This window comes from Lagopus muta, chromosome 2, assembly GCF_023343835.1.
Source record: "Lagopus muta isolate bLagMut1 chromosome 2, bLagMut1 primary, whole genome shotgun sequence".
In the NCBI taxonomy this organism is placed as follows: domain Eukaryota; kingdom Metazoa; phylum Chordata; class Aves; order Galliformes; family Phasianidae; genus Lagopus; species Lagopus muta.
In genome coordinates this window covers 50,347,235-50,373,128 of record NC_064434.1, presented here as the reverse complement: position 1 = coordinate 50,373,128, position 25,894 = coordinate 50,347,235, and the positions used below count along the sequence as shown (strand labels likewise).

The 25,894-nt window shown below is 38.4% G+C and overlaps 1 protein-coding gene across 2 annotated transcripts in view; it reads right to left on the bottom strand.

The window, feature by feature from the left end:
- NKAIN2 (sodium/potassium transporting ATPase interacting 2) overlaps positions 1 to 25,894 on the bottom strand; it is a 508,789-nt gene that overhangs the window by 15,095 nt on the left and 467,800 nt on the right. For both annotated transcript variants that reach the window (XM_048937096.1, XM_048937095.1), the window contains exon 5: positions 10,940 to 11,000. In XM_048937096.1, coding sequence (XP_048793053.1) covers positions 10,940 to 11,000 — 61 coding nt within the window. The remainder of the gene's footprint in view (positions 1 to 10,939; positions 11,001 to 25,894) is intronic.

Here is a 25,894-nt window from a genome sequence, read left to right as displayed (position 1 = left end):
AGTGGTTCGGCTTCTATTCAAAACCAAATCTCACCTTTTCTCCGTGATATTTATTGCATAATTAAACACCACTTCCAGTTCAGAATGGCTAATACCAACACTCTCAGCCTCTACTCCCTGTGAGCGATGGCACAGCTCTGCCTGTCATTTGGGGTTACAAGTTAGATGTCAGCTTTGGTTTGGTTTGCATATGATTTAATTTCTGACGATTATTTTTGCATATTGAAGAGGAAGACATTTTTGTCTGTTGACACAGCTATAACATTTACCCAGGGCTCTTGGTGTCAAACATCATTACTGTTCCTTTTCTGTACTCCCCAAATGTTGAGTTAAGGAACCAAAAGGGCAGAGCTTTGGCTATGATACTCCTCTCTGCATCCTGCTACTGATCACATCTTCTATATCACATCAAGTAGAAGCTAAATCCTTCTACACTTAAAGCCTTCTGTAGGGACTCCACGTCAGTCTTTCCTTCTTCAATTTTTAATGCTAAGTTCTGCCCCCATGCTGCCAGCTTGACCTGTGTACTTGTAAAATTTCCAAATATTTTCTCTCCTTCTGAGAAGTTCTTCATAAACAGTTGTCTCAGAAGTGTCAGTGCACTGATATTCTTGTCTACTACAGAGACTAATGTTTGTTCTTTGTGCTTTTTGCCTGTACTCAGCAGCTGCCTGTTGTCTGATAAATAGATTGCAAGCTCCAAAAAGCAGAGCTGGCTTTGTACAGTGATTGGCATCATGCTCATCCTTAAATATATTAATGAATCTGAAGCCCTAACATAATATTAAAAATTTACTACTGTACAGAATAAAGATGGCATCATTTAAAAAAGTCCTATGACCAAAGAAGCATATGTACTTGTACACACGGGTGTTTTCTGCATTTGTGCAACATGACTGCACATGATTCCTGCATGGTACAGCACAGAGAGAGAACATGCGGTGTACATGTGCTACATCTGCATTGTGAAGGCACTGATTCTGGAGGGCAAAGATTCAGGCCCCGTAGCCTCAGGGAAGCAGTGATCAAATTCACTGCATAGCAAGGCACCACTCTGTGCTCCTGGCTAGGATGAAACACATCACTGAGACAATGCTGGTGTACAAATGTCTGAGGAAAGAGTGAGTTATGCACAACTGCTGAGAGTTAAAAGCTAGCCAAATTCAGAAACAAACAAACAAACAAACAAACAAAAAACAACAGAGAGGAATAACATAAAACTTGTCTTTAATAACCTTGGAAATGAGAAATAGAAAAAAGTATATAAAAGAACATATGGAGAAACCCTTGCTCCTGCAGCTTTGCCAGTACCCTGCCACCCGCCGCACTGGTGATGATGCTTCCATAGGCATTAGGGCTGTAGCCTTTCTGTGCTGTGAACATAGTCTGGTGCAGGTTACACAGTGCAGTGAGCAGGAGGAGATTTGCTTGAAAACAGTCTCAATAAAGTTTGTTTACAATCATCATCAAATGTTATTGCTCTTTGCATTGAGCATATCACAAAATTTAGACTCACAAAGCATGATAAAGCAGGGAAGGAGGGCATTTGCCAGGAAATGCAGCTGAACACTTCCTGCCAGCACAAGGATGGTCTGCAATGGCATAAGGACTTGAAGGCAGGGCCTGGCTCTTGCTGTGCAATGAGCTGCCTGCGAGTGCTCCTAGCTCTCTTATTTATTAGGTGAAACTGAAACACTGGGTTTTAAATTCAGAACTTCACAGCATTTCTGAGCCCCATGATATCCACAGTGGTATGGGAAAGCCCCACACAAATTTCTGCAGTTTCTCAGCTCGTATTCTGCCCGGCTGCCATTATTTCCTTCCTGTTTATTTTTACAATTGTCAAATTATTCTCTGATATTTGCCCCACACGTTTCTGTTGTTTTGTATGTTGTTTTTTTTTCCCCTTTAGATTCTTCTCTTCTTATGATGTTACTTGTTGGATAAGGTATACCTGCCATCTTTATCCATACCTGCTAGATGACAAAGGCTCAGGTTTTTTTTTTTTCTGTGACAAGCAGTGGGGCTTGTCCAAGCCTCATAAAGCACCTGCCAAAGATGTCTGCTCAGCTGCAAGAACAGTAGTAATCTGTAGAATATGTTCTTTTTCTAAGCTGGACAGACCTGGTTATTGCCAGATAACAGCCATTTACTTCCAAATGTTCTTACTGAGCAAAAAAATCTAGCCCTGAAACGGCTTTTGTCTGATAATGCATTCTAGGAATTAAAGAAAATGCAGACTAGGGCTGAATTATCATAGAGCAAATGAAATCAATGAATCACTAGAATAAAATTGTTCTAAGCCAATTCATTGCTAGGGGCAAGTGATAAAAAGAGGAAAAAAGAAAAAAGAGGTGAAAAAAAAAAGAAAAAGGAGAGGAAAAAGAAAATGCCTGGGGCAGTGGCCTCCAAGTGTGACCACCGCATTAATAAATTAGAATAAGACTCATTAGTAGGTGTAACAAAGTGGAGAATTAAAGCCCAAATCTATGAAAGTTAACAACCTAGTAATAATGAAGACTTATCTAGCTATTTAAAAGGGAAAGTAATAAGGAAAACTTTAGCAGAGGGCGTGCTGGTAAGACGAATTTAGCACAAAGTTATGTCCCAAGCTTGTGGGAAACTGTAGGGAGCTCACACTGATTTTCAGTAGGAGAACACCAAGGTCATGGGCAGGTGGCCTCTCCAGGGCTGCTGGATGTGAATGCAAACCTGTCCCAACCACAGCGGCACACCACCACCTCCTTTCACCCGAGACGTTGCCACCCCTCAGTCGGGGCTGAGCCTGGCTGGCCAAGGCTGACTGTGCTACACCTGCTCGTTTTGGCTGATCCCAACAAGTAGCAATAAATGATTCAAATGTAAATGAAGTCTTTCACCACTGATAAAACAGAGCGCAACAGTCTGCCTGAAAACATTTTCCATGCAATTGTCTTTTTCTTTTTTTTCTTTTTTTTTTTTTTTTTAACCTTGCCTGATTTCAAATATGTTTTATTTTTCAATCTCAAAATATTTTTTCACATTTCCTATTCAGCCATGGCAACAATCCGGGAATGCGTTAAAAATCAAGTGTGGCTTTTGCTGTCAAAGCTGTCACTAGTCACTACCTCATTTCTGCCATCTGTTTTACACAGCCATGAGGACAATGTTATATGTGAGCTGGATTTCTTTGCTTTCTTCCCCAAAAATAATTAATGATTAGACAAGTAATATTTACAAAGCATTTTGGTAAAAAATACTTTCTTCTTTGTAAAAAAGATGCTAACTGTTCATTCCCTCATTCAGCATTCATGTTTTGATCTTTTCCAACAATTCTGCAACATGTCTTTCTTGAAAAGATAAAACTTAGATGGTGAATAGTTAAAAAAAAAGATGCAATATATCCCTCTGGCTGTTACAGCACATTGATTTTATTAAGCAGTATTCCATTGTGATGAGCTGCTGGAATGGAAATATTACTTCCTTCAAGCCCCACATTATGTTATTTAGACATTTTTAAAACTTGAAGTTGACAAGCCCCACAAGAGGCAGTGATGGATGCAAGGGGAGTGGCAGGGAAGACAGCAAGGGAGAACAAAAATTAGCACAGATGAAGCCAGCAATGGCACCATTTCCCCCTGTGTGTTTTTATTTATATACTTGCCTCATACTACAGTCCTGTCTCCTAGGGATTCCTTGAACATCAACTTCATTAGTTATGAAGGCAGCAATCCATAACCAATTTTCTTTTCATGTCAAGCTTGTTCATGTATAAACCCAGCCCTTTTGTTAGAAACATTTGCAATTAATCCCACAAACAAAGGAAATGCAAATTGTACAGTCTACCCTAAGCAACCCCTCTGACTCAAGGTCCTGACCACCATCTATTATACACTAAAATGAATTGAAATTCCCACTTTGAATCTAACCTAATTTTCTACTGATAATAGGCAAGGATTCCCAGAAGTACTCTATGCATCTTGATAGTAACATCCTAATTTCCTTTCCTGGTAAATGTTTTAAATAAGATTTTAACACCAAAGGAAATTAACCTTTAAATTAATTGTAATTATAAAATGCCATCACTGATTTTGTCTTCAGACTAATTACTTGCTATTATTTAAACAAACTGCACCTCCTCTGAGCTTTAAGTTTCTTTCTCTCTCTTCAGTGCAATACCAAATGATCCACGATCAGGCTGTGTAATGTTTCCCAAGCCCTGTGGCACCTGGAATGCTCAGGTCAACTTGTATCTCAAACACAGCCAGTCTCAGTTGTCACAGTATCCCACAGTAGCCTTTTTCCCAGTATTTTAGTCTCATACTCTGCAGCTCTGACATCTTCAGCCTGGGCTTTCTAACCAGCAAGCAAGACTTGTGGGATGCAGAATGCCTCTGGTTTGCACCATTAAGAATGAGATGCTCAATAAGAGCCTTCTGCTCTTGCAGAAGTTCCATCCAAAGTAAGACATGACTGGAAAGAATGACATGAGAAACAGTTTCTGGTATTTGAAAAAGGGTGATTCTGTACAGGCAACTCAGAAATTTCCTGGGTGGTCCTGGTGGCAGAGCAGCTCTCCAAGCAAACTCTCTTTAGGATAACTACCATGAGGCGGTACCATGGGATTTCAAAGGCTTCACTCCTTCTGCTTCCATCAGCATCATGGCAGCTTATTATCTCTTATTTATCTCTTATTTCTCTCCCTTTGGTTTACTTTTGTTCATGTAGCAGTCACTACCCTAAACGAAACAAGTAAACAAAAAAGCTTCTAATTTAGCCACAGGCTATAAATTAGAGAGCACAGCTGAGAAAAGCAAACTTTAGCTTCAGCTTTTGTAGTTTGTTCATTGTATTCGCATTCATAAATGACCTGTTCAACAGCTGGAGAACAATTGTTTTTAATGTTGGCTTGTAATTCTTACTACATTATTTTGTTCCTATGCTTCCTTTTAAACTGCCTGGGCTTTTCTTAGCATTGACCAACCAGATCAGACCAACAGTTCATTCTGTTGTGAATAAAGTGTTTAACATAGACAGGGCAAGATGCTCCTTGGTGTTACTGACTACAGTAGAATTCCTGATTATTGGTTTAAACTGGAGGCCTGGTTACATATGGCTGTAGGTATGTGAGATGAATCTCCTCCATGGCATCCTGTGACATCTGTGAGGGGGCCAGAAATGCAAGAGTGTTTCTCCTTACCGTACTGCCATTCTTTATGCCAGGTTCTGCTTCTCTTACTTTGATGATTTAAAGGGTTTGAAAATGAAGAACCACCTCCCACTTACCAAAAATTAACCATAAATTTTGTAGTATTCCTTCACAATTTGAAGGAGGCACTTGAAGATTTTGAAAACCTGTGGTAGCATGGAAAAAGTGAAGACAGAATGATTGCTTGGTGCAAGACAGAGGGCACATTACACATATTAATGGTAGGTGCAAAGGTAACAAAACATGTCTGAAGTGCTGGAACTCCTTCACCGAGGAGGCTGTGTCTGATGAATATGTTCTTGGTAGAAACAGAAGGGTACATGTTTAGGAAGAAAGGCCCATTGTCTGCAGCCAAGTGTGACCACAATGAAACCACTTCTGGCAAGTTCCTGAATTGCAAATTTCTGCCAGAATTTTCAGGGAGCCACAGACCTGCTCTGTTCTTAGGTGTCTGTATGGGATGTATATGTCCAAGTAAGCATCAGGTGTTCTTCACTGCTTGATATAGGATATTGAGTTGGATAGAGCTGATACGTCCCTTCTAATTTTTTGGTTCATGTGTAACAGGTAGGTAACACTATCTTGCATATTGCAGCTGTGGGAGTAAAGAGACCTAAAAAGCTGCTCAGGAAAATGACCTCCAGAGTCGCATTTAGGCTCAAACCTGTACAAAGAAAGGTGGTTTCAGTTATCTACAGCCATCCCTCAACATTAGATTCTGATCCATCTCTTCATCCTTTCTAGCCTTCTCCTATCCTGGTAGTCTCAGAATTTACAGCCTTATTGACCAGAAGATGGAAAGAGAAGGAAATAAGGAAAATTAATGCTGAACATTTGCTACTAGTTTCTCTTTGTTTTAGAGATTTTTAAGTAGGGATGGAAGGAGGGGTATTACTTCTCTGTCATGTCTCACTAAGCAGACCTTGAAAAGAATTTGTCACAGAAGTAAAGCGATATCGAAGCATATTCTGTATTTCAAAAGTGCCTTTCATCCCAGAAGCTCAAAGTTATGAGGCAACACGCTTGCAGATTTCTCCCTGCCATTATTTTCCATTTTAGACAAGGGAAACAGGAGTATTGTGAGGTTAAACAACCTAACCATAGGTGGAAGGCAGGCTGTAACAGAGCTAACAATAAAAGTCTTTTCTCCCTATTTTGATATGTTTATCAAAGTTTCTCATCTCTTACAAATAATACATTTAATACTGTCTTCTAAAAGAAAATCTTTTCACCATCTTTGCACTACATAGTCAAGCATAGGATCCCAGAATGGGTTGTTGTTTGGCATTGAGTTTATTGGAACATAACAGCTATGCTGCATTGCATACCAGGCGATATCCACTATCCAGGGTATTGTATTCTTGAATGTTTTCTGTAATTCAAATAGAATCTTGAATTCAAGCTTTTTCAGAGGGGAATAAAATAATTTCAAAAGGTTATCTAAAGCTTTATTTCTGTGTCAGACAGCCACAAATGCTGTGCTCAATGGGATATAGAGAAAAATCTATTTGAACCCAGTTGCAATTTCTTTTTCTTCACTCTTTACCTAGTAACAGTGCTGAGAGAAAAGAAGACAGTGAATATACAAGTTGAGTTCTTGCTAGTGTGAGATGATAGTGCAAAGGTTGTACCTCATTGCACTCTGGGAATAATCAGGTCAGATTTCTTCTGTTTGCCTTGGAATTGTGATATGGTGGATAAATGCTGCTTTTTCCCCTTGTTTGGAAAACAGGTCCAAACTGGAGCTGGATTAAGATTTCACTGTAGAACACAGACTGAGTTTGCGATTATCTCCAGTCATTTGGGCTGAGATTCATTCCTGACCAGAGCAGTCTCTCTAATAGCAAGGCAGTCCACTTTCTCTCACCAGAATCTGCAAGGAGAGTGTAGAATTCCCTCTTCAGTAACCTAGGCTTCTTTTTTTTCCTATTGTTTGCAGACAAAAATCCCCAGGAGGATGAAGCTTCATTGCTTGGAATCTAGAGCTTTCTACTAAATATCTGTGTATTTAATAACGTTTTCAGAAATACACTGAATTTACTTTACTAAGGCAGTAACATCTTATAGCAGGGTGCCAAATTGCTAGTGAGGAAATGCACATTAAATGAACATTTCAGTGTTATTAAAAATAATGTGCAGCCTTTGAAAAATGCAGGACTAATATGATTTTGGAAAGCAAATGAGGTGCTCCGGTAAGTTTACAGCTGTGGAATGCCTCCAAGTAATGATTATTGCTGACATATTCATGCTTTATTTTTAATTGCTACAGCTAATAACGCTAATGAAGAAAGAATGACAATAGCTTAGTCATTCCAGTGGCAATACTGAAAAGGAGAGTGCTGAGTTGACAGCAGTCCTGCTGGGCACCCATCCTCCCTTGTCTTTCCCAGACCAGACCTGAGCTGCCCAAGCTTCAAGGGTCATCCTCACTACACAACCATAGGGAACAAGATGCAGACGGGGCCACCAGGAGTGGTGAAGCACTGACAAGAGAAGTAACTGGGGAAAAGCCACGTTTGTCTCATTCTTGGAGATGGCTGCTGTGTTTTGGCTGTGGTGTTCACACTGTTAGGGTACTGCTTGAGATTACAGTGAGCAGGAAAGCAGCTTTCTCTGTAATTTTTGATGTAGATTTAATCCAAAGCATGTTGTTTTCATGAAAAGTCGTTCAGACTTGTACTTTGATTTAGAGGGTTTCCTGCTGGATTTATTTGGTGTGAGTTATCAAAACCCCAAGGCTTGCTGACTCAGCCTTACTTATGACCCTGATTTGATCACTCCATTGTTCCATTCTTAATCCTTCAGTGAGGTTAGAATAGGTTAATCTAGTGAAATACTTGCTTAATTCTACCCTTGCTCATTTTTTCTTTTACGAGAATATAGTTATTATTTCAGCTTCCAATTGCTCTGAGAGCAAAGCTAATTCAGCTGAAACGTAACTTGATTGTGTTTCTACAGTTGAGACTCTACGCCAACAGGAGATGAGGCACCTTCTCTTTTCCAGAGAAATGCCGATAAGCTGATCTGTTTAAAGTTTGGAACACTCTTCTGGCTAGCTATTAGAGAATGCTTGACTTTTTCTGTAGTCTCATGCAATGCTGTCTACTCCTGCTGGCTCAGTGTTCTTGCCTCTTACACTTCTTTTCTGGGCTGCTGTTAGCTCCCATGACCCATTAGCAAAAGAAATGAAACCGAAGATATGGATATTCACTAAATCCATCACAGGTATCAAAAGGCTTTTTCTACCGACTCTGTCTCATCAGATGGTATTTGGGACTGCTTTGGAGTGTGCTGATATGGCTGTCCTTATGGTCATCTGTGCTTGGCAGGAGCGCACCCCTTTCATACAGTTATGGTTGGTACTGAAAACCAGAAATCTAGATTTCTCCTGTGATGCCTATGAATACAGAGGTGGTTAAAAAATGTCAGTTTTCCCCTCTTGTTCTTCCTAGACCTCTTCGGAAGCTGGGAAAGAAGTGTGGAGGAGCTGTTTTGTGGCAACTGGTCCTCCACAGTGGACATATCTTTAATGTGCCAAAGGTGCACAAGTTGCCAAACTGCATGCAAGCACAAGCCCGTTCTCACCTCTTACCAGGCATGGATGCTAAGCAGTGATTATGGGCAGCACAATAATTCGTACTGTGCTAGATATCCAGTAAGCCTGTGGAAGGGAGCTCACTGTGGGCAGGAGGGTTGTTTTCTGTGCTACAGAGCTTTCTTCTTAGCAGCACGCCAGATTTGGCAGCTTGAAGTATTGTGAAATTAAAGCTGTCTTAATTTCTACTGGGAGCACTCCCTGCCCAGTTCTAGTTTTAGAATCTTCTACTCAATTTAGATTTGTTTTCTTGTGCTTTCTCTCTCCTTTGGCAACATGTCATTCTATTGCACTCCTCTGGGAGTAACAAATCCCTTATGGATGCTATGATATTTAGTGTTTATATTTGATAAGAAGACACCTAAACATACCTTCTTCAGTACTTTCACAGATGGAATCGTCTCATGCAGATCAGGCAAGTGTGAAGGAGAAATTTATGGTACCTCAAGGGGCCAAATCTGGTCTGAGAGTTATTACTGCATAGGGATAACTTAGCCACTGTGAAGTTTCCTTTCACCATTTTTTCCAACCAGGATCCCAAAGCAGTGAGACCACACGGCAGGTGGAGTGGGGATTTATCCCAGTGTGCCAGTGGGCTCTGACAGGCTGTCAGGATGGCTCACTGGCAGGAAGGAGTGACCTGGTGGAGGTGTGCTAACAAAGTAATAAAGGCCTCAAAGTAGGCAAGACAACCACAAGAAAACGTTCAAAGAAGCATGACAATCTGTGGTTTCTGAACAACAGGGAGCTCCCTCAGCTGTGAGCAGGAAACAATAGCATATTGGCCACGGTGCTTTGCTGCCAGGAACACGTCTTACAGCCCACAGGAGAGATCTTCCAAATGTGCTTTGACTTTTGTGCCTGTTCAGCAAGCCAAGACACTAGTCCCTTCCTTGCTTTTTACTTACATTGTTTCTTAAAGCGTTGCAGAAGACTGACAAAGATTTAAGTCCTCAGAAAAGAAGGCAAGATGGTAGTAAAAAGGGATTTCACCTAGGGGCAAGGATTCACCATCCTCCAGCACTTAGCTGGAAAGCAGGAAAAAGCACACTTACTTTGAGTCCATCTCTAAGAAATGAAACACATTCAAAGTGCACCCCTGCTCCACACACTTGTCTCAAATTCCTTTTACTCTTATGCCTTCTCACCTCCACAGATACACAGACAACTGAGAGGAGCATCATCTGAGAGACCTCCGAATGAGGTTTAGTTTCAGCACTAAATCTTCCCTTGATGGCTCACAGTGGCACTGTATTGCCAATAGATTACAGGGTTTCAGCTGCTTTCAATACACAGCAGAGCACACAAAGGAACCCCTGCCAGCCCTAGCAGTGCTCTCAGTCAAATAAAAGCCCTTTAGCTTCCTGTTGCAAAACTCTCTCTAGGATTCATGTATATTTTATCAAAGTTACATGCAGCTCTGATACTTGCTTCTAAAGTGCTTTAGCATGAATCCCAAGATGTACTGAAACACTGCAGTGGCCCTTTTAAAAAAATCAAGGTTAGGGTAGAGAAAAAATAAAATGGCTTGGCTTCATTGCATGTGTTAAAAGCAAATTCTGATCAACAGGCCTATATTGATATAAATAAACAGAAGAAACACAAACATACATCTACATTAAATCATTTTGCTCCTTGTTATTGTACCCTGGGAGAAGCACAAACAAAGAGAAACTCCACAGTTTCACCTCTCATAAACGAAGGTCCTGCAATGATCTAAAGCTATTTCTTGCCAGAAGTGCTTCTACAATACAGCACTGAGGTCAACACAGAAGAGCTATACCCTCAGTGGAAGCCAATTACTGTGAAGACAGTTAACAGCCTGGAATAAGAATTAAAAAAAAAAAAGAAAAAAAGGACAAAAAGGTTGTGTTTGTCAACTGGGATTTTTTGGTGTGTGTGTCTTAAGCTGTGAGAAAAGAAAAATTTACAGTGATCTATTCAGAAGAAACGAGTGTGCATTATTTTAAGCTGCATTTCATTACTCCTTTGTCTTCCAGGCATTTGGAAATTTTAGATCAAGATAGATGGGCAGAAAGCAAGTTCTGGCTACAGAATAATAGGGAATTAGGTAGAAGTCAGCAAGAGCCAACATAGCAGAGGGGTGATTTAAAAAACAGAATTCATTTTGTATGTAATAAAGCTTTAGTACTTACAGCTGTCCTCTTCTTCAGTAATACATTTCACAACATAACAGGCATAGATGAAGCCTGCCAGCTGAAACAAAATATAATAGCATTAGATGTAAAGCAAATACCATAGAAAAAGATGAGTTTGTTTTAGAAAAGCAGTAACAGAAACAACAGAAGTAACAAAATTCACTAGACTATGTTTCATGAGGTAATGACAATTCTTTATAACAATTACTTAAATCTAAGAATGAGTTAATTTACTTATTTTATGTGATTCTTTTTGAAATTGTCATGAGTTGGCATTTTAAAAAATGCAACATATCCTTCAATAAAACTTCCAAAAATTGATCAATTTTTTTCCATTGCAGAAATATCTTATTTTAATTATTGAAAACCAGAAAACTAAGCGGATGGCTGGATGGATGGAGTTGAATAGCTGCAAATGTAAATACTTATACCAAAGTCAGAGTTATTTGTCAACAAAAACTAACCCTCTTGCAGAACTCTGCTTTTTTAGCAGAACATTGCCACCTAAACTTAGTGCACTTATAAACCAACGTTGTAATGATGTTTTATCACTTGAAATTAGGGCTGCAGATCTGACTCTGGAATGTGTTCCCACATCTCCAATCACTCCAAGCCTAAAGACATATCTGCCAATTTGGGTAGGTCTGGATGTGTTTGCACAAGCATCTCATGTTGCTCCTGGCAAATTCAGATCTTGTTCCCTTCATTCCTCTCCTCAGAACATGCCCAGAGGTGAATTCTAAACAGAAATAACAGAATTTCAATAAATAAATTGAAAAGCTGGAGAGGTGCTTGAATACCATGGCAAATTGCTTTTCTGAAACCATCACATGAAAAAAACATAAAAATAGGTAAAAAATGGCAAATATCACAGATGCCATGGGACAAGTATGATCTGAGTCCTCTGCTAGTCCTTCCAGCAAGTTCTGTTCAATGGCCAAGATGTTATACCTACACCAGATGCAACATAACAGCATGTGTGCTGCATGTTGCATTCTTTACATGGCTTCCTTATATGTAGGTCCGGAAAGCTTTCCCTACTTGTTTACAGCAAACTGTTTTTCATCCTTCAGCTCATCACTGAAGTCTGCATTGTAGGAATTCAAAAGAATTCAGGTTGTTTCACCTCTTTGCAGTGAGAAGTGAGCTGTGCTGTTGATATGTGTTATTCTCAATAGTTCAGTTGTATAGCTGCAGACTCAACAGTGGGATTTTCAATCAGCTCTTTATGAGGATCATAATAATACCTAAAGGCTCCATCCAGGACTTGGCTCTCAGTGTGTATGTTGCAAAAATCATTGTCTGCGGCTGAGGGAAATCACAATCTTAATTTCAGACAAGCTAATCGCTGGGTCAGACAGTCAAAAGAGTATGAGGTCTGAGACAAGACCATGTGTTGTTATGGATGCTGATTAGAGTAAATGGATTTTTTTTAATGCATCTAAGGCACTTCTAAAGTCACTGGAATATTCTGGGTTCTTAAAGCCATTAATATTATGTAGACATGAAATACAAACAAATCCATTCTGTTTTTTACTGGTTTCATAGTGGAGGCTGTGACAATACTTAATTTACTCCAGCTCTTACATAGATCTTCCTAGTATTTCCTTCAGTCTTCATTGTAGAAAGCTCTCCACACGTATGAATGCTAGTTTCTAGTATCTGTATGTGTGAGATACAGCTAAAGAAAAACAGATAGCAAAAAAAAAGCAGTCCCAAAATTTTTCTGAAGAGATTGAGACTTGATTTGGAGACCACATTGCAGGAGTACAGATGTTGTCTACTAACTGCTTAGGCTCCTGTTGGGAGCCCTAAAGTGGCATTATAACAGAACTAAATCATTAATTTTGTCATTTATTATAAATCTACCTTATAGTGCTGCTGGGAAGATTTTGCACCTGGGAAGAATGAAATATTCACTGCTGGGCACTAAGAATGCAGTATACCAAGAACAGTAGCATTCTGCTAATATCAGCATTTCATCTCTGCTTTATTGGACTGTTCTTTCCTTTGGTTTCTTGGTTTCATGACAGGGCTAATTTACTCCACTGATTTATGCACCACTGACTACAGTGACATTACATGAGGTTTAATCCAGCAAAGAATTAGGTCCAGAAAGGTTATTCATAAATGATTCTATTTTTGGGTACAATCCTTGGCTTAATAGTTTCTCTGTTCACTTTTTACAGACAATCACATCCAAAAAACTGAACAGTTGCATCTCTGCTAGGCAACTACAATGGTGGTTTTTCTTTCAGTACTTTACTATCTTCTAAAACACTACAAGCTCACGTTATTAACTAAACTTCTCTCACAAAGCACAGCAAACAAACTGTATCACAAACTGTTTAAAACTGATCTTTTAATCGTATTCAGTTGCATCTCTTAAATGTCTAGGGAACTCTTTTGATATATAAGTAAATCCTACAGCATTTCATCAGATGAGCTTGCTGATTAAAAGACTGCCTTTAAGCTAGAAATTGTTCTGTTCTAAATACAAATGGAAGTTTGCTTCCCTTGAGATAATCAAAGTTTTAAAATAAAGCTCCCTTTCTCCCACATCTATCCAAACCTTTCCTTGGTACAAATAAAAAAAATAAATTAATTTGAACATTGCATTTTTTGGTTCATGTGTGTTTTTGTGTTTTTTCTCTCTTTCTTTTTTCATTTCTTTTTTCTTTTCTGCCCCCCCTCCCCCACTTTTTTTTTTAGACCAATGTATTTATCAATTCTGATTCAGTGGTAAACATTCAATATTAATCACCTAATTACATTAGCAACAGACCGCCTTTACTGGAAGTGAGAATTCAGATCTGAAAGTGGAGGACTTCAGTATGAGTGTGCTTGATGGCCCAAGCCCATGGTGACTACAGAGATCTCTGGGATGGGGAATAGAAGACTGCTTCCTCCCCAGTGGACTCAGGCTTCTGATGAGAAGAGTGGAACTTACTGGGGAACACAACAGAGCTCTTGTGTGGAAAAGTCAGCTAAAATTGTTAATGCATTCTCACAGGGACAAAGTGCTCTCACTAAATTTGTCACTTTTGTTACAGTGCAAGCTGCCTTTCTTTCACTTTACCTAATAAAAACACACCCTATCCACTTATGTTCAGCACTATATACGTAAAGTAAATTGCAAACATATCACTGAGTACACTTCTCCCCCTGGAGAAGATGAGAAAAAAAAGAAAAAAAAGAGGTTAGTCACAATGCTTAATGCATTCTTGGAAAGTCCTCAAACATAGCTGTGCTGAACTCAGTATAAGAATTATACTATCTTCCTGATTCAGTATCTCAGGAGGATTTTTGTCTTTTATGAGAAGGACAGGAATGAGTCCTTAGAGATATAGAAGAGAATGAGCCTGACTGTCTCAGAAAATCATTTTAAAACTAGGAAGACTACCTTAGAAAGTCTAGCTTCTTTGCATCTTTTTCATTAAAAAAAAAATCCCAAAAGATAAATATATTTATATATTAACCAGGCTTTTTTTCTATAAACCATGTAGCAATAAAAATTAATAGATGTAATGAACAGAAGAACAGATCTGCATCCCAGACTCATCCAGATTAGTTGTCTACATGTGTCTCATTTACATTTTAATACTGCAGCATGGGCCTCCAGAGGAGAAGGAACTATTAACACTCCTGCTCATTTATACCTAACAGTGATCAGAGAATTAATGTTTTTATGAATCTCATTTCCTGAAACTTGAAAAAAAAATTGCTCTTTACTATTCTCCCTGATATATTCATAAATAAACATTGCTTTTTCTGGAAGGTATACACTACCCATCCCAACACAAACTCTCTGGGTGTTGCTTTGATGGAACCCAATGACCATCTCTGTAGATGGAGGCAATAATACAATGATCTCAAAATTAAAAAAAATATATATATATTTTTAAATCTCTATAAACACCTTGAGAAAACCATCATTCCTTCTGCCAAAGAAAAAATCAAGAAAAGAAACAGCTGAAAACTATCAGCAATGTAACAGCTTCACTAAAGAGATAGCAGTGAGATTAATTACTGAATTGTTAGTGCATCTTATTCCATTATTATGGCTAGATGAGACAAGTGAAAAAATTGATCAAGCATTCCCTACCTGAGCTAGTAGAGTCCTGTTACTCTTAGCAAAACCTGAGTTTTCTGTGAGTATACTTCCAGACTTGCCCAAAAAGTCAAGTGCTGTGATCAAACTTAACCAGAAACAGCATTGATCAAAATCCTGGCTTATTTTCTCTCAGCTCTTTCACAGAGATGAATTTTTTCTTACACAGCAAATAGCATCAGATTTGGGAAAAAGCTATTATATATCATCATATGATCATCACTCTTGGTCAATGCTCCCTCCTTTACCTCTTTTAAAGTGATATCTAGATACATGATTATTAGGAGTTGTCTTTATTAAACTGCATGCCTGAAACAAAAGAATGACAGCAAGAAAGAAACAACAATTAAAAGTAGGTAAGATCTGTCTCAGATGAGGTGATTAGAAGGCTCAAGATGAAGTCAATGACTTAAGAGTTACAGAAACAGCCCATGGAATTTACTTCACTAAATGCAAGTTTAAACTTAAGAAACACCAAATCATTATGTTTTCCTATGCAAAGTTATTACAGTATTTGCTGAGTCAGTTAATGCTGAGGCACTTGTATTTATTTTTCATTACTAAGTTTTTTTTTCTGGATAATATAAACACTTTGTTTCAAGATCTTAGGGAAAAAAAAAAAAAAGGCTATTTCAAGCAGTAACAACACAGAATTACATAAAGTTTAATTTTGGTTCTGGAAACTTTATATTGCCAAGCTGTGTGATACCTACGTGCAATTTAATCACATTTCTTAAGCTTACAGAAGGTTGTACACATAGAGCCTTTTTAGAAAGCTGTATTATGTATACGTATGTGAGCTGCTCTGAAAGGAATGCCTCCTATTTTATTATGTTGGCCCATGACATCAGAGGCAGATGGTGGTATGGCAGTAGAAGCTGAGTTTCCCAACCAATATTTTGTTAAATTTTGCTTCCATGTGACAGATGGCAGCAGAGGGGCAGCCTGACAAAACGATGTCTGACATGAACTTAGATATGTACATAAATATATATACATATATACACACACACACACGTTATGGTGTAACTGAAGAACTGAAGAATTACTACATAAAAAACTTTCAGCATATTGATTCTCAGAAAAAAACATACTCATTATCTGATAGGAAGGGTGATGCAGAGAGCTTTCTCATTACCTGTTGAACTAAGTCACAGCCATGGGTTGTGATGTTGAACCCTGAAAAACTCTTTCAAGCATAATTTCATCACCTGCTGTATTGGTGAGCAAACATCATTACCAGAGTTTAATATAAAACTCAAGCTATGTTATATCAGAATTGCTGGGTGGAGGTGCAGTTTATTTACGCTTGTGTTTACGATTTCCAGAACTCCACTGTTCCTCCAAGTTTATCATCCATCATAAGAGGGCCATTGGAGAACTGTTGGTACCAGACCAGATTCCTGAGAGGAAATGTAGACTATATTGACTTGTTGTCATTATTCCACAGAATTAATGGTCTGTGTTTTACCTGGAAATAATCATTCCTTGGTAAAGACAAGCACCTTTCTTATGTGCAGTAAAATTACTCCAAATTACCAGAGCCACCATAATAGTAGGTGGATAAGCAGGAAATTAAAAAAAAAAAAAAGCCTATAATTTCTCAACCTTTGTAATGGTCAAATTATTTTTTTCCTTTCTTAGTCTGAAAGCTGTCCAAGAGGTTTTTGATTTTTTTTCCCAGCAGGTACAATAAAATATGAATCATACGTACAGATACACATTGGAAAACAGAAGTATGATAAAAATGTATTTGTTTCAACCAATGTATCATAATCTTTGTTATATCAGCTGTCTAAAAGGTCTTTCTTTATTTCTCAGTGGAGCAGTCAATTTTCTGGAGATTTCCTTTTGAATAAGCATTTGAAGATCATTGTGAAGACCTACTAGAATGCTTTTGTTTGAAATGCTGCTGGGCGCTTGAGAGCTGTTCTGTCTTGTTCAGGGCAACTGTTCCCTAAGTGTATTCCCTGGCATGTTTTTTCACCTGATGAATGGAAGAGACCACAGGGACACTGAAAATCACAGTGCTGTGGCTTGTCAGATAAGAGCTGTGCAAGCCTTTAACAACAGTGGAAGACAGGACATACTTACCTGTTTTAAAGCTGTACTACAGATACTCAGCTTGACCCAAATTTTCTGAAACTTTAGCAAGACTTTACAGTAAATCTGACCTAAAACTTTCTGCAGATCTCCCCTATTCGTTGGTATTTCAGTCTGATTATGCTTTTGATAACCACTCAATATTTGGCATTTTTTCACAATTTCATCTCACAATTTCATCTCTTCAGCTAAAGAGAAGGATGTGCTTCTTCCTGTTTCAGACATCAAACACAACCCAAAACATAGGGGCATCCAGCTTGTTTGAAATAGAAGGAGGGATCCTTTATTGCTGACCTCTGTTAAACAACTGCAGGGCACTCTGAAGATTCAGGCTCAGGGATGAAATTTAGATCCTTGCTCCCAAAGGTGAAATGCCTACCTGGGATTTGCTGGACTCCCTCAGGAAACTGAAGCAGGCATGTCTTGAGGGGCAGGAGGGAGCCATGGCAGTCTAACCTGTGCTAATCCCCAGATTACCGCTTCAAGCAGTGGTAGGGCTAGGAAGCTAGGAGAAAATATCCACTAGCCTTATCCTGTAGATACTGAGTGCACCCTCAGTGCACATTGCTCAGTGCAAACTGGAAGCATCAATAATGCATAAGTAGTAACCTGCAAACTTGATTTTTTCTTTTCTGTTCTTTGTGGAAATGTCTCCACCTTGCCTTTTCTCACTTGAGTAGGGTTAAAGATATGTTTGGTTACAAATGTTTGTTTATTCCATCCAAACAGGTTATGGGAAGTCCTGAAAAGTTCCTTGTTGCTTCCTCTCTCTGTACAGCTCTACAAGCCAACTTGTCATTGCTAGAACAGAGCTCTGATTGTACAGGGGTCAACACTGAGCAGTGACTGTTGCTTGCATCAAAGTGATTTAGCCGTTAGAGCTGTGTAGATTCAGAAAAGTCATCCCATTTATTTTTAAAACAAAGCCAGTCTCTATCCATTCAGCAACAGCAAAATAAGAAAACAAAGAATGAAGTTGAAACAAAAATACAAAGTAAAAGGCTTTAAAATACATCTCACCCTGGCTATTCTGTTATTAATTGGAATAGATTACTACAGCAAGAATCTGTTATGAGGGCTTTGCACTGAAGGTTTTATAGCACGAAAACTTTTACTGGAAACAACTTTGGACCTTTTCCCCCTTGTCTTCTGGAAATTCATTGCAGTGGTTTAATCATCTGACTTTGGTATCTGACTGTCTTTCACAGTAGTAGCTTTTCTTATCATTACGTCTAACTGTGTGTCACCTTTTCCAACAGTCATAGAATTAGGATAAGAAAAATTGGTTCCTTACGCTGAAGATCTAACAAAGCCACAGACTGCTCACAGCCTACCAAATGAATGCCAAGCATTTTAAATTGAACTGAATTAGATGAAACTGTTGATTATCAATGCTACTCACTCTTTTGGGGGACAGTCAGAAAAAAATATGTGCATTTCTGATGTTTGTACAGATTGTTTAGGGGAAAATATTCTGATGGTTCAACATAACTCTGAATTCCTGATAAACAAACACAAGTGTTTCTGCTCAGTAAGAGCTTGTCCCTCTTTTTTGAGACACATATATGGCAGGCAAGCCTCGATGATGTGACTGTGAACACTGGGACCTTGGATGTAGGAAACAGAAGTGTAAGGAATCAGGAAACAATAAGAAGGGCAGTAATATGTTGTGAATATGTTGCGTCTGTCAATTTCTCAAGAATGTAACCCACCATTTAAACAGCATAAAAGTTCACCAGAGATGCACGGATAATTTACTCTTGTCCATCACCATGTTAGAGCAATGCTGTCTCATAAATGGCAAAAGCCAGAACATTTTATTAGAGAGTTTTTACTGGAAAGACTGACTTTTTCCCTGATGTTATTCATTTTCCTCGTGATGAGCTTTTGTTTATTTGAAGACTCTGACAGTGGCTGCATGATCAGGAAGCTTCATGCCAACTTCAACTCTACCTTGGCTTCATGGCACTAGTCATTGCATAACACCCTAATGATGCTCTGATCTAAGTGCTTCTGTGTTGGCCAGTGATGGCACTATTGAGAAGGCAGAGTGATAGATGGTATGCAAAGTGCTCTGCTCAGCTGAAGCAGCTCTTCAGCAGCCTCAACAGTCAAGTTAATTATTTTAACTTACAAAAAGAAAGCCAAATACTGCATACATTGTCATTCATTGCAAATGCTCTAGATGGTGTGATCTAGATGAAAAGGGCTTTAACTGATAAAACTTGAACAGTGATTGACTGTTAAAACACAATAATCGTCATTCAAAAGGCAAGTGGGAAATGTGGACTAGCAGCAGAGCAATAGACAGATCTCTTCGGCAGCACCATCAGCAGCACAGCAGCCAGGAAGATGGTTAAATCAGAAGGAGGCTTTGCCTGTAGGATCTCCATAAAGCAGCTGAAGGAAGAATGAACATATCTTAACCAAATACCTCCCTCAAGCCTTATGCTCTAGCATAAGGAATTAGAGGTATCTCAATGAAAGAATAAAGCAGTCTACATAGTGGGACTCCACATCACTGCATCTACCTAGGATCTATATATTCAGCAGATGCATTGCTTAGTGCAAACATTTTGCTTTAGATGCACAATATAACAGCATTGAGTGTCAGGGGGGTTTCAAGGTCAATAATACCTCTTCCTGTGGCATCTAATGTTTAAAGTAACTGAACTCAGCTCAAGTTTCTGCGCTATTTTTCCCTCACAGCATTAGCCTACTGCAGGCTTTTTCCACCTTTGTAATCTGTAATAAAAGATATTTCAGTGCTACCTTTTCCATTCAGCAAAATCAGCTAAGCAGGCTTCAAAAAGCAAATGCTAAAGTGCTTTGTGAAACCTTCCCTGTGAAAGGAGAACCACTGGAGAGTTTAAAGAAGTATAATGCAGTACAGCACCATGCAGCCTGGACTGGTATGAAGAGAGTTGACCCTCTAGAGCTTCCAAATGGAAGGACAATTTGAATGCCTTGGCCAAAAACACCTTTTCCTCGACCGTCCTTCTTGTGAAGGGCAGGGAATCACTTTCTTGTTTATTCAGCATGAAAAATAGCAATCTCTTTGGCACAAAAGGAAATAGTTATAGTAAAGGTCCCAGTCACAGCCTAGGGTAAAAGAAGACGCATGAATACATTCTGTAGTACGCATGACCAAAAAAAGGTGATCCTTTTAGCTGAAGATTCCAGTAACACCATATCACATTAAACATTTTGGGGGAATGATGAATTATAAAGAGAGAACATTCTCGGAAAGGCCGTGTCCTTAGAGTCTGTGCCTCATTGCAGAGAGTTAAGTGGATGAGTTATATCTGACAGTTTATGAACCTTGTTAATATAATGCAGTACCTGGGAGTGAGCCAGCTACAGTGATCAAGGAAGTCTAAATTAGACCTCTGCCATCGACAGACATCAGATGCCTGTTTAAAACTAAATGTTTCATCTGAATCAGTCTCTTTCCTTGTTATCCTCTAAAGCACTGATCTTCAGCTTGAAGCTCTGTTGCTCCATGTGGCTCATACCACACACCTCTTCTCTAGGTCTCAGTAAAAAACTATTTAACATGCTGATGAAGAAGCTGCCCTGGTAGGAAGAACGCAAGTGACAGCAGTAATTTGACATGTTAGTCTCTCACGAAAAATGGGAGTTTTGCGAGTTTTTTAACCTGTAAGTGTAAAGGCTGCAGGTCTAACACCTATTCCAAGCATGGTCACTCCGGGCCAGGGTGACCTTTGGCAACCTACTCAGCAGCAGAATGGGATGTCTCAGCCCCTGCAGGAGTGCAAAAGGAAGGGTGAGGGAAGGTTTCTGCACCAGCAGAGCAGGACAGCCTCCATGCAGCCTGCATGCTGGCAGTGGACTGCAAGAAGTGAGAGAAAAGGCCGCAGTCCTTTTCCTTCTGCTCTGGCAGCAGCACACACTGTAGCCAACATGCTGGCACAGCATCTGTGTTCTTTCTTTGTTAATGAAAATGTTCTTTCTTTCTCCTTGGCCCCAGAAGTTCCCAACTTTGTGACACAGAGCAGCAGTGCTCCCTAACACAAAACTCAAACTAGAGCAGTGAAAATCTTTTTTTTTCCCTTCTGAGTTCCATTTACAGAATCTACATGGTGTATGCGATAAAGACAGTATCCCAATGGCACTGTAAGGTTTTGCTCATCTTTATAACTTTTGCTTTGAAATTTCTGATGAAAAACTTTAAAAGTACTACAGGTATGTACTTTATTTTATCCTTTTTAATTATTAGAGTGCTTTCTGAAGAACAACAGTGACGCCTAAGTTTCTTATATTTAATATTTTTTATATTAAAGTATTTAAGTACTCCAACTGCCTATATGTCATATATTTTATGATATCTTTATTTCTCAGATAATAGATCCCTAGTACATAGAGATTTAGTGTTACCAACTTTAATATATTCACTATATTTTTGAAAAAAGAAACACAATATTATAACATATTAAGTGTCAGACAAGAAATGATTCTTAGATGCTTTGTGCTCCTCCACCAACAGTCCAGTGTCAAAAGTGAAAAGTATGGCCTAATTTCATCTGGTTTTATTGCCTTGGCAGAATAAACAGGAAGGAGGATACTTTAGTTGGCAAGACATAAAAGAACATTGTCATGTTGATAGCTAGAGATTACAACATTACTGAACGGTATTTATTTCTGAAACCACCCTTCATTAAAATGTATGCAAAACTAGGTGACTTACTGTAATGCTGTAAAACGATGGAAAATACAACAATAATAGCAGAGAAGCAAAGTCCTGGGCTGCAGCAAGTGAGAATATGCTCAAATACATAGGAAACATAAGGAAAAAATCTGTTTTCCCTTGGAAGACCTCAGGTAGGTAGGAAATTCAAAATACCCTTCTTTCCACTGCTAATCCTTACATGGGGTCTGGGAGGGCATGGACACTGGCTACATCCCTTCTTGTCACTCAAGAGCTCCCCTGAGTTGGCCCTGTCTTCCCACCAGGTGCTCCACCACTGCTTCAAGGGTGACTTAGCATTTCCACTACACTTATCAACACGTTGTGCACTTGGTATCCTCATCATTTCTTGTGCCATTGTGAATGTCACATCTGAAGCACTGTGGGCCCTGTTTTTCTGCATAACTTGTGAAGTTAGCAAACAACAAAAAGCCCCCCTCCCAAAACAAAAAAAAACCCACAAAAATCAACCAACCAATCAAAACAAAAATATTACTATAGGAATGTGAAATGTAATATATCCAATAAAGTATCATTCTCAAATTCCTTGGAAATACAAGATAAACTTGGAAATATCTCTCTGTTAAGAGGTGGGAAGACAGAATCTGACAAAAAAACTGTTAATTTGTGTGGAAGAGCCTCGCTTTGAGCTACAGAACATTACATTCCAGCTACTTTCCATTCCACAGTGATAGAGATGACAATTGAAGCAAATATATACATTTCCTGCTGTTATGAATCACTGTGAAAAGTCATTACTCCCATAGTCCATTTACAAAAACCTAGTGATGTTTTTTTTATCAAATCCTGCTATTTGATTTATAAAGTAAATTTAAAAATTTGTTCTATGTCTGTATCTACACAAGTGAAAATAAATTAAATGGGACAGACAAATGTTTTTCTAAAGTAAACCTGACTTAGAAGCCCCCCTTTAAAATTGACCAGGGGATTTTGGACCTTATTAATGACCATTAGAGAGAGAAATATGTGAATTAGTCCTGACAGATTTTAGATCTTCCATCAAACTCCAACTTTTATAAATACTGCATACATATTTCAGTTTAAACTAGGCACCAATTTTAGCCTACTTATAGAAGAGAATGCAAAGTGACAGCTGTATTTTATCCACACAAACTCAAGAAACTTTCAATTAAATCATAAAATTCTTGATAATTCCTACTAATCAGATAGGTGAGTAGACCCTCGAATTCTTCACCACAGAGGTAAACAATTGCTTCTTAATAGCTCCATTCTATTATGCTTTATTATTTTGTTAAATGTCATGCACATCATAGGTAAGGTTACTGTAATTTCTGAAGCTATGCATTACTGTGTTGTTTGATCTAAGAATCAAAATAAAATGCCTTATCTTTGTGAGGGCTCTTGTTACAAATTCTAGACACAGTATTAGTGGATAATAAGTCATAAATCTGAAAATAATGCAAATGTGCAGCAGGTGTTATATATTAGATATGCAAGTCCAGTGGATGGGCAGAGACACAGCAGAATAAATTTGCAGTTAGAGGAAAAGCAAATTGAGTCTGAAAAAAACATATTATGGCAAGACAAATGAAGAGCATTTAGAGTATCCAAACATTTAGCAAACGGGGTCTGGAGTGACAGCAGGTCTTATTATAGATAAAATGTACCTTTTGCAAAGTTTGATATATGGATGCACTACCCAAATAAAGTAGATTCTTTGCTTGAATGTCTACAAACCAGAGTTGACACTGGTCCAATGAGAATGTCTGTATTTGCAAAAAGTCTGAAACAGATCAGATACATTAATAATACTGAATAAATAGGTTAAAATTAAAGATGAACAAGTAAACAGACTCCAAACCCAGAATTTGCTAGAGCAAAAACATTGTATTTTCGGAGGTGCTACAGATTGTGTCTAAATGACCAGTTTGACTAAGCTCCTGTCATCTTGAGGTCTTGGTTCATTCTCTTAAATGGCTGAGGCTTTGGATGAAGAAGCACAGGTTTTCATTCACATTTTCAGGGGCTTGCTGTTCCTCTGCAATTAAAACAGCAAATTTGTAGATGCAGGTGGCTGCTTCTGTTCCCAGAAAGACTGAACGCTCATGAATTTCTTATGAAAAGTCTGCAAAATTGCCACCAAGTGCATAATTCCATGCAAGGGGTTTAATATGTGCCTGATGAGAGGATGCTTGCCTGTGAATTTCACAATAATGTTCAGAATGCAGTAATTTAGCCATGAAGGAAGACCTTAAGACTGGGCAGCAAACAAATGTGAAGTTTCAATCGTATTCAGACATGTCAATTGGATGACCTATGAAGATACCTATTTTATGTGGCGGATGGCATTCAGCACAAAGCCTTCTTTGGGATACTTGAATTCCTCAACCTGATCATTTGGTCAAGCCATTTCATCCAACCTCAAAATAGAGAATCCTATTCATCTTATGATCTGAATTTGACAGTCATCCTGACAATCCCGTGTTCTTTTGGAGACAACCTTACAAGTTCCTTTTAGCTTTATTTTTAGGTCATTATATTTCTGTACCAAACACAGTCGTCCTTATGATGGTATATTTTTGTCTTTGTTCTTACTCTGATTTACTTGACCTTGAGGTCTTATTGAGTCCAGTATCAATGAAGACAACCTTATTGTTCTTGCTGCTGACTCAGTCAGGCACAGTGTTTCAGTATTGAGTTTCTTCCCTGATAACAGCTTAAGATCCACATCTGCAACTTTCAAATGCATAATTTCCCTGTCTGACTTCTTCACAAGTTTTATTTGCCCAATAGCTTCCAGAAATTTTCATCTCCAGAATCATGAAAATAATTAACGACAATTATAATTCTCCTCCTTCTTCTCCATGAATATGAAATATGTTCACAAAGTTTCTCCAAGTATCTCTTGAGTGAACAATTCTTCCCACCCACTTTAGGCATCTAAATTATCTAAATCAGATTGGTATGAATCTCTCTAGAATTGTCTGCATTTTCTCTTAGATAAGGAAAAAGCTCCTTTTTGTTCAGCTTAGACTAGATACTAAGTTTCAGATAACTGAAGTTTAGTGATTTGAGGTGAATCTTTCTCTAGAACAAAGTAAGAAGGCTAAGGGAAAGTTCACAAAAACGATTGGAAGACTGGAAAATATAAGCAGCTCGCAAATCGGGAGGAGATTAAGCAGGTTGCCTAAGCAAAAGAGAATAACTTCATCACAAAACATAAAAACAGGGAGTAAACTTGCAAATGACAGGACAGTGCAGTCTATTAGATAAATGTAAACTTCTGGACTAGAAACTAAAATTTAGGCAAGGAAGAAGCTAAGTTTAAATAAGGATTTTGGTGAACTTTCTACTGTGTGACATTTTAAAATTAAGATTACATGCATTTTTAATTTTATTTCAGACAGCAATTAATTCAGAGGGCCTCTATGGCCTGTAGGAGGTCAGACTAGGTAATTATGCGTTTTCTTATGGCTTCAAGATTTGTGACTCTAAGATGGTGCATACAATGTTGATATGCAACATTTTTATTAAATAGTAGTGTTTGTGAAAGAAATTAATTCTACAAATGGAGAAAATAAGCACTTTGCTTTAGTGGAAGAATCACAGAGAATCTTCCAGCAATAGTACAGTATTTACAATTAGTATCTAGCTCACTCTGGTACAGTGGAGTACAATTTCAACTGTACTATGATTTCTTTCACGATTTTCTTCACGAGCAAATTACCTTCAATTTGCATATGCAGTATTAAGTAGTATGGTACCTATTACACCATTATTACTACACCTAATTCACTAGACATGTAATTTGCATTGCTATTTATATAAGTGCTAAATTAAATCCAGAGAATCCCAGGAGAGAAGTAACCAGCTTACTCGAGATCTCAGTTTAATATTTAACACACAAAGATGAAGGAAGAAGGCACATCTCAAAAGTTTCAAACATTATATCAGGAATTGCATCTCCAGAAAAAAAATAGCCGAAGTATACCTTTGAAACAAAATATATAGGATTTTTAGAATGCAAAGAGCATTTGGGAATAGGGTA